At 41.0% G+C, this 9,094-nt stretch overlaps 1 protein-coding gene across 1 annotated transcript; it reads left to right on the forward strand.

Moving 5' to 3' along the window:
- Window positions 1-324: 324 nt before the first annotated feature.
- LOC148000485 (uncharacterized) lies at window positions 325-8,839 on the forward strand. The gene is made up of 7 exons (XM_087589591.1): window positions 325-346; window positions 604-637; window positions 1,129-1,171; window positions 2,212-2,340; window positions 7,069-7,796; window positions 7,899-8,221; window positions 8,769-8,839. The coding sequence occupies exons 1-7, from the start codon at window positions 325-327 to the stop codon at window positions 8,789-8,791; spliced, it is 1,302 nt and encodes a 433-aa protein (XP_087445717.1). The 3' UTR covers window positions 8,792-8,839.
- The last annotated feature ends 255 nt before the right edge of the window (window positions 8,840-9,094 follow it).

The following is a 9,094-nucleotide window of genomic DNA, read 5'->3' on the forward strand; positions in this document are numbered from 1 at the left end:
CGACTACAGTAACACACTGATCTCTCAAGAGCTTTGTCACACTTGCAGCTGGAAATGTTTTGTAAAGGTCTTTGGGTCTCCTATATTTGACTGTCCTGCAATGACAGTCACCAGAGACTGTGCTTCCCGGTGGTAGCAATGAATGTTCCTCGACAGTGAAGGAAGTTCAAGTCGACCTTTGTAGCAGCCCCTTTCACTGCTGTACCAGATGAGCATGCACACTTAGAGTGCTGCAAACATCCCTATTCCAGAGGCAAAAAGCAGCAGTGGCAACATGACGCTGTCCTTTTAACCCTTCACTATGGGACAACAGTTCAGGCTAAGATGGTAATTTCTGTGTCTGATAGTGATCAGGATCATAGGTAATTTGCACAACAATTTTTATAAGTAGTAACTTTTGATGAAATTTTCTCTTTGTCTTTAAAATATACTAGGAAATGGAAAGGAAGGTTTTTGCATATATTTATAATTTACAAATAATTACTCACTTTAAAGGCTTTTCATAAATGGTGCCAAAAAATATAGGGTCACAAATATTAGCCTTTGCACTTATTGTCATGTTTCCTATAGTTGTTTAGTGACAAATTTTGCTTCCCTATTTAGAAGCTGGTATGCAACTTACAGGAAGATCACCGTGGTAAGAATGTGTGCATTGTACAATACATTAATCTGTAAAAAGTATAATGTTCAGAACTTGACACTGTCTTTGCCTCTGTGTACAACGATTTCAGCTTCTTTATTTCTTCTATAATCACAAGCTAAACAATTATTTGTAGAGCAAACCATGTTCAAACTACTAGACCTATCTCCCACACAGCATGAGATATGGACAAACATCCTTAGGTAGGGAGATGATTCAGTGGATAAAGTGCTTGCCATGAGTCTGTGAGAATGAAGGTTGGATTCTCAGAATCCACATGAAGTCTGATGATCCCAAGTGCATCTGAATCCTGGGGCACTTATGATGAGGCAGGAGGTGGTGACAGAGAATCCCCTGAAGTTTACTGGATAGTTTGCCTGGGTTTCTTATTCACGAAGAAGGGATTGAGCCACAAAACTGAGGTTGGAAGAATGTTGCATGCTGTTATTCTAAAGGCTCCCTGACAAGCCCTCCTTTGTTGTTCCTAGGTGTGTGAATGTAGATAATGTCAGCTCTACCTCCTCTGTGAAGGTAAAATGCTTCTTTGTGAAATTAATTTTCTTATGAATTTTGTTATAATTCAGCAATAGTGTAACTGGGATCAGTTTTATATGGAAAGATTGCTCAACGGAGTCTACATTGTAGATGTGGAGATTTCTACAAACTGCAAGTGAGCAGTAAGTCCTTGTGGGTAGTGGTGGTCAATAAGAGAATGGACTCAAAAGACATAGTGAGTGGAAGATTGAGCACAGTCCTTGTACAATAGAAGATGTCTGATGTTTGACAAGTGTTGTTTGCAGAGATGAGTACACATTTGACTGATTTTAAAATGTGACTATTACTAGACCATAATATTTCTTTTTTAAAAATTCTTTATTAGATATATTTCTTTACTTTTCCAATGTTTTTCCCCTTCCCGGTTTCCTGTCCATGAGCCCCCATCCCTTCCCCCTCACCTCTCCCATACGGGTTTTCCTGGGCTGGAGAGATGGCTCAGTGGTTAAGAGCACTGACTGCTCTTCCAGAGGTCTTGATGAATCCAATTCCCAGCAACCACATGGTGGCTCACAACCATCTATAATGAGATCTGATGATCTCTCCTGGTGTGTCTGAAGACAGCTACAGTGTACTTATATATAATAAGTACTTCTTAGTAAGTCCAGACATTTCTATAATCCAGGAATCTCCTAAGTGACTTGACCCTCAGGAAAATGCATGCAATTTTTTTCATCTTTATTAACTTGGGTATTTCTTATTTAGATTTCGATTCTTATTCTGTTTTCAGGTTTCTGGCCAACATCTCCCTAAACCCTCCCCATCCCCCTAGCCCCTTCCTGTCGCCTTCTCTATGTGTGTTCCCCTCCCCATCCTCCCCCCATTACCGTCCTCCTCTGCTAAGTTGTAAGTAGGCATATTAGAAGATATTTTATATTTAATAATGAATTTTAATTTTCATGTGTCAATATCCTGTAATTCCTAAGTAATAAAGTTGATTTAAAAGCATGCATCCTAAAAGAAAAGAGTTAATTTCGGGACCAAATAAAAAGTTAACTGTCCCCTCTGCATTGCAGGGAGAATCAGGGAGAAAGATCCACATAAAACCTAAGAAGAGCCAGAACAGTTTTAGAAAATCTGGAGTTTATGTGTCTTCTCGGGTAGCCCCAATTCTTGAAGTGTGGGAAGAAAATACATCTGCAACGGTAATCCCCACTGATGTGAGAAGGAACCTATTTCCTTTTGTGAAGGGGAGTGATGGGTGTTTGTGCCTATGCCTTCCTAGAGCAAGTAGTGAACAAGTAGAGAAAGATCAGCCTTGAGCATTCCCTTCACACTCTCCATATCCTCACTCCTTGCCAGTCACTGCATTAGGCAGTGCTTCTCAACCTTCCTAACGCTGTGACCTTTAATACAGTTCCTCATGCTGTGGTGATTCCCAACCATACAACTGTTTTGTTGCTACTGCATCAGTGTCAGATTGATAATATCATCAACTGTAATGTCGTATTGGTATTTTCAGAAGGTCTTTGCCAACCTGTGTGAGACTGTTCTATGCCCTCCTCCAATACGGTATGACAGACAGGTTGAGAATCACTGTCATAAAATGTAATAATAGTAAATTAGACTATGGAAACAGAAGAAAAAACAGAAAATGAGCATGTTTTTAACTCACTGAGGAGAACTCATAAAAATACAGAAACCAAATAGTACATGCTCCTGGAAATAGGTACAGTCAACATGAAAGCAACCACCATAGTTGTGCTTCATTTACTTTGGATTGACTGACTTTATGTGTGTGAATGTTTTGCGTGTATTCTGTCTGTATACCATGTGCGTGTGCTTCCCACAAAAATCAGAAGAGGTCATTTCATCCTTTGTTCTTGTTGTTCCAGAACTTTGTCAGCCAATATTATGTGTTTTACAAAGCAAAGCCAGGTGTCCTGGAGGAGCAATGAATGTTTTAAACTCCTCAGCCCCTTTTCCAGCACACAGATTTAATATGTTTGATAGGCAAAAAGATTAAAATTATCATCAGGGGAAATAAGAAGTCAGTCTTCTGATATTTCTTAACTTCCTGGACAGGACCTCAGCATTCTGGTTTTACCCATTGAAGTCCAAAGTACTTATAGGCAGGGTGCCCACAACAGGTGGCTGGGTATGTTGGTGTACACAGTTAATTCACGAACTCATAAAGCAGGCAGGGTGGTCTCTGTCAGTTCAAGGACGTCCTGTTCTTAATTTATTTGGGGAGTAGGAGAATGTAAGTTGAATTGTGGGTATCAAAAGATAACTTGTATGAATCAATCATTCCCTTCCTCTGTTTCCAGTCTCAGGTATCAAATTCAAGTTATCAGTCAGGCTGCCAAGTAGGTTTATCACATTTGTAGCATGATTTACACTTTGGTTAGCATTAACAGACAAACAGTAGATAAACTCTGCATGTGTGTGTGTGTGGGAGGGTTATTTAACATTAACACAAATGCTAAGCAGTGCATGGACGGATCAGACAAAGAGATGGGAGTTCATGTGTTTGAACACTTGGCCACTGTTTGGGAGATTGTTTAACTTTTGGGGTCTGGCCTCGCTAGCAGAAGGTTTTCAGTGGTAGATTTTAATGGCTGTGACTACTTGTGGTACCAGTACTGTGTTATCTGCTTCCCGGTCTACCAGCCTGTGAGAACCAATAATGTACTGCCAAAAGTCAGGCCTCCCTGTTCCTTCCTTGAAATAAGTGACTGGTTTTCCCCATCAGATATTTTGTCACAGAAAGTCCAGAAACAAATTCAAAAGTAACAGTCATCTTTCCTGTTTAAATCCCCTTTCAGAAGTTACAAAGCAAGCAGAAGGGTGTGTCTGCTGATCTTACACACACTACTTACTCCTTACTCCACTGCATACTGTCAACACGTAGCTAATTACCTTCCTCTAGACCTCTAATTTCATCATTAGGAAAGAGGAAGTTCAGATATAATTATTACACATAATGGAATCATTAGAAACTGTAAATTTATAGAAACCAAACTCAAATGCTCTTCCTTTATGCCTAGATCAATTTGGTTTCCAATTAACTACTAGAGGTGATGAACCTGAGTAATTTTTATTCTAGGAAGAACTTAGCAAAGACATGGAACTCAGGTACTTTTTATTTTTATTTTTATTTTTTTCTTTATTAACTTGAGTATTTCTTATTTACATTTCGATTGTATTTCCCTTTCCCGATTTCCAGGCCAATGTCCCCCTAGCCCCTCCCCCCTGCTCCCCTCCCGATCCTCCTCCCATTACCTCCCTCCCCCTAACAATCTTGTTCACTGGGAGTTCAGTCTTAGTAGGACTAGGGGCTTCCCCTTCCACTGGTGCTCTTACTAGGATATTCATTGCTACCTATGAGGTCAGAGCCCAGGGTCAGTCCATGTATAGTCTTTGGGTAGTGGCTTAGTCCCTGGAAGCTCTGGTTGCTTGGCATTGTTGTTCATATGGGGTCTCAAGCCCCTTCAATCTCTTCCAGTCCTTTCTCTGATTCCTTCAACGGGGGTCCCGTTCTCAGTTCAGTGGTTTCATGCTGGCATTCGCCTATGTATTTGCTGTATTCTGGCTGTGTCTCTCAGGAGAGATCTACATTCGGCTCCTGTCGGTCTGCACTTCTTTGCTTCATCCATCTTGTCTAACTGGATGGCTGTATATGTATGGGCCACATGTGGGGCAGGCTCTAAATGGGTGTTCCTTCTGCCTCTGTTTTAAACTTTGCCTCCCTATTCCCTGCCAAGGGTATTCTTGTTCCCCTTTTAAAGAAGGAGTGAAGCATTCACATTTTGATCATCCATCTTGAGTTTCGTTTGTTCTAGAAATCTAGGGTAATTCAAGCATTTGGGCTAATAGCCACTTATCAATTAGTGCATGCCATGTGTGTTTTTCTGTGATTGGGTTACCTCACTCAGGATGATATTTTCCAGTTCCAACCATTTGCCTATGAATTTCATAAAGTCATTGTTTTTGATAGCTGAGTAATATTCCATTGTGTAGATGTACCACATTTTCTGTATCCATTCCTCTGTTGAAGGGCATCTGGGTTCTTTCCATTTTCTGGCTATTATAAATAAGGCTGCTATGAACATAGTGGAGCACGTGTCTTTTTTATAAGTTGGGGCATCTTTTGGGTATATGCCCAAGAGAGGTATAGCTGGGTCCTCGGGTAGTTCAATGTCCATTTTTCTGAGGAGCCTCCAGACTGATTTCCAGAATGGTTGTACCAGTCTGCAATCCCACCACATCCTCGCCAGCATTTGCTGTCACCTGAGTTTCTGATCTTAGCCATTCTCACTTGTGTGAGATGAAATCACAGGGTTGTTTTGATTTGCATTTCCCTTATGACTAAAGATGTTGAACATTTCTTTAGGTTTTTCCCAGCCATTCAGCATTCCCCAGCTGTGAATTCTTTGTTTCGCTCTGAACCCCATTTTTTAGTAGGGTTATTTGTCTCCCTGAGGTCTAACTTCTTGAGTTCTTTGTCTATTTTGGATATAAGCCCTCTATCTGTTGTAGGATTGGTAAAGATCTTTTCCCAATTTGTTGGTTGCCGTTTTGTCCTAACCACAGTGTCCTTTGCCTTACAGAAGCTTTCCAGTTTTATGAGATCCTGTTTGTCCATTCTTGATCTTAGAGCATAAGCCTTTGGTGTTTTGTTCAGGAAATTTTCTCCAGTGCCCATGTGTTCCAGATGCTTCCCCACTTTTTCTTCTATTGTTTGAGTGTATCTGGTTTGATGTGGAGGTCCTTGATCCACTTGGACTTAAGCTTTGTACAGGGTGATAAGCATGGATTGATCTGCATTCTTCTACATGTTGACATCCAGCTGAACCAGCACCATTTACTGAAAATGCTATCTTTTTTCCATTGGATGGTTTTGGCTCCTTTGTCAAAAATCAAGTGCCCATAGGTGTGTGGGTTCATTTCTGGGTCTTCAATTCTAGTCCATTGGTCTATCTGTCTGTCTCTGTACCAATACCATGCAGTTTTTATCACTATTACTCTGCAATACTGCTTGAGTTCAGAGATAGTGATTCCCCCTGAAGTCCTTTTATTGTTGAGGATAGTTTTAGCTATCCTGGGTTTTTTGTTATTCCAGATGAATTTGCAAATTGTTCTATCTCTGTGAAGAATTGGATTGATATTTTGATGGGGATTGCATTGAATCTGTAGATCACTTTTGGTAAAATGGCCATTTTTACTATATTAATCCTGCCAATCCATGAGCATGGGAGATCTTTCCATCTTCTGAGGTCTTCTTAAATTTCTTTCTTCAGAGACTTGAAGTTCTTATTGTACAGATCTTTTACTTGCTTGGTTAAAGTCACACTGAGGTACTTTATATTCTTTGGGACTATTATGAAGGGTGTCGTTTCCCTAATTTCTTTCTCGGCTTGTTTCTCTTTTGTGTAGAGGAAGGCTACTGATTTATTTGAGTTAATTTTATACCCAGCCACTTTGCTGAAGTTTTTTATCAGGTGTAGTAGTTCTCTGGTGGAACTTTTGGGATGAACCATAGAATATGAAGGAGAGAGAATATTACAAAATCGTTATTTAGAGGAGAAGCAGAGCAAAACATCAGAGGCCAAGAAACACATTTTGTCACTTCTTTTTATATATTTTCATCTTAAAAGGTACCATGACTTTAGATCCCAAAGAGTAGAATAGTGGTAAGTTTAAACCTAAGCATGTCCACATTAAAGATTTTTAAAGACTCTGGGCCGTTTACTCATCCTGAAAGGAAGCAGACGTTACTGAATATCATTGAATGTAGTGCTAAATATCGACGGAATACAGAAATAGTTTGGGGACTATAAATCAAGGTCCTGACTTTATCAGAAGGGTGATGAAATGAATAAAATCAGTGAATTTTAAATCAAAAATAACAATGATAATTTTCCTTATAGGATGAAAAAACTAAAATGGAAAATTTCCATTCCGTGCCTTCTGAGGCTGCTGCTGATGTTGGACCTTCCACTTCTACTGCTGACAGCCTGGATGCTGCTGAGCCTGCGCAGAATAAGTCCACCAAGGAGGCTGCATGTCTGACTGAAGTTGAGCCTGAGCCAACTAAGTCCACCATTGCCGCTGACAGTCTGACTGCAGTTGAGCCTGCGCCAACTAAGTCCACCATTGCCACTGACAGTCTGACTGCAGTTGAGCCTGCACTGACTAAGTCCACCAAGGATGCTGCCAGTCTGACTGCAGCTGAGCCTGCGCCGACTAAGTCCACCAAGGATGCTGCCAGTCTGACTGCAGCTGAGCCTGTGCCGACTAAGTCCACCACTGCCGCTGACAGTCTGACTGCAGTTGAGCCTGCGCCGACTAAGTCCACCACTGCCGCTGCCAGTCTGACTGCAGCTGAACCTGCGCCGACTAAGTCCACCAATGCTGCTGACAGTCTGACTGCAGGTGAGCCTGCGCCGACTAAGTCCACCAATGCCGCTGCCAGTCTGACTGCAGCTGAGCTTGCGCTGACTAAGTCCACCAATGCCGCTGACGGTCTGACTGCAGATGAGCCCGAGCTGTCCCTTACATATGCTGCTGACAGTACTGTGTCAGGTGACTCAGGACCAGCTAGTCACATTGGATTGGATTATGTAGTTGATTTACCTCTTTACAAGGAGAGTACAAGGTACAAACCCCATGCTGACCCAGAGCCCACTCCTGGTTCCTGCACTTGTTATTCCCTTGATTCCATTCAAATGACTAACCTGACTCTTTTGATATCCTTTAGTGAAGAAGAAATATTTTATACTGCTTCTTCAGATGAGGAATCTTCTTTTATTCCTGACATAGAAGAAGGTCTGCCTGCTACTCAGGCACCTGTTGATAATTTTGATGCTTCTGCGTCAGCTGAACCAATAAACCACAGCATGAACCCTCTCAGGGTGGGTGGATATCTTCGGGCACCAGCGATAGCACACATCCCCTTTTTGCCTTTTATATGGCTTGTATCCTCACTTTTCTCTGTCATAACATGGATGAAAATCCAAATTCAACATACATGGCATGAAGAAAATGGCCAAGGAGCTCCCACTAACAAAAAAGTTGGATCAGGTTAGTTAGACAAAAATAGTAGCTTAAAATAGATGAATTTTTTTCCCTTGAAACCTAGGTCTGTATTGTTAATAAATTTCATGCTTCTATAGGGCTATTCATGAATAACCTAGAACCTGAAATTTTTTTTCAATTTATATATTTTCAGTAACATGATAAATCCAGTTTGGACAAATACAAGTGACATGTAAAACTGTTTTCTGATTGGTTGTTTTCTAGTCTAGAATGAGGAGATTATGGTCACTCCCAGTGAAGACCTTGTGTTTCCTGAATGACTAAGCAGGGGTAACTTCCTGTTAAATGTTATTGTCTATTTAATGCTGTCATTCTGAACTCTGACTTCTGAGGTTAGCATAGCCTTTGACCGCAACATTCCAAAAGAAGCAACTTCTGAGATTAAAAATAACAAGAGAAGCATCCACCTTCTCACTGTTTCTCACTACATTGATCCCGATGATAATGATACTGATGTTGTTGATGCTGGGCATGACAATATCACCAGTGATGTGCCTGATGATGCTGTTGATAATTCTTGTTTTTCTTCTAGTGGCTGCGGCTCCTGATCCCTAGACCCTTGATGTTCCTCCAGGATCGATTGGAATGCCACAGCAGTCTGTGTGGAAGAATTGATCATATATATAAATTGTAGAGTTAAAGGTATAATGTGATAGTAGACTGAAGTAAAAATTTATTGTTTCACTGGAGACTCAGTTGTGCCGTGTGATGCTTCCTAGAAAAAATGTTCAATTATTTTCAATTTTATTTTTTACTTGTTTACTTTACATCCTGCTCACTGCCCCCTCCCTGTCAGCCTCTCCCACAATCCTTCCCTTGTGCCCCGCCTCCTTCTCCTCTGAGAGGGTAGGGGCCACT

This window comes from Rattus norvegicus, chromosome 16, assembly GCF_021556685.1.
Source record: "Rattus norvegicus strain SHRSP/BbbUtx chromosome 16, alternate assembly SHRSP_T2T, whole genome shotgun sequence".
Lineage (NCBI taxonomy): Eukaryota > Metazoa > Chordata > Mammalia > Rodentia > Muridae > Rattus > Rattus norvegicus.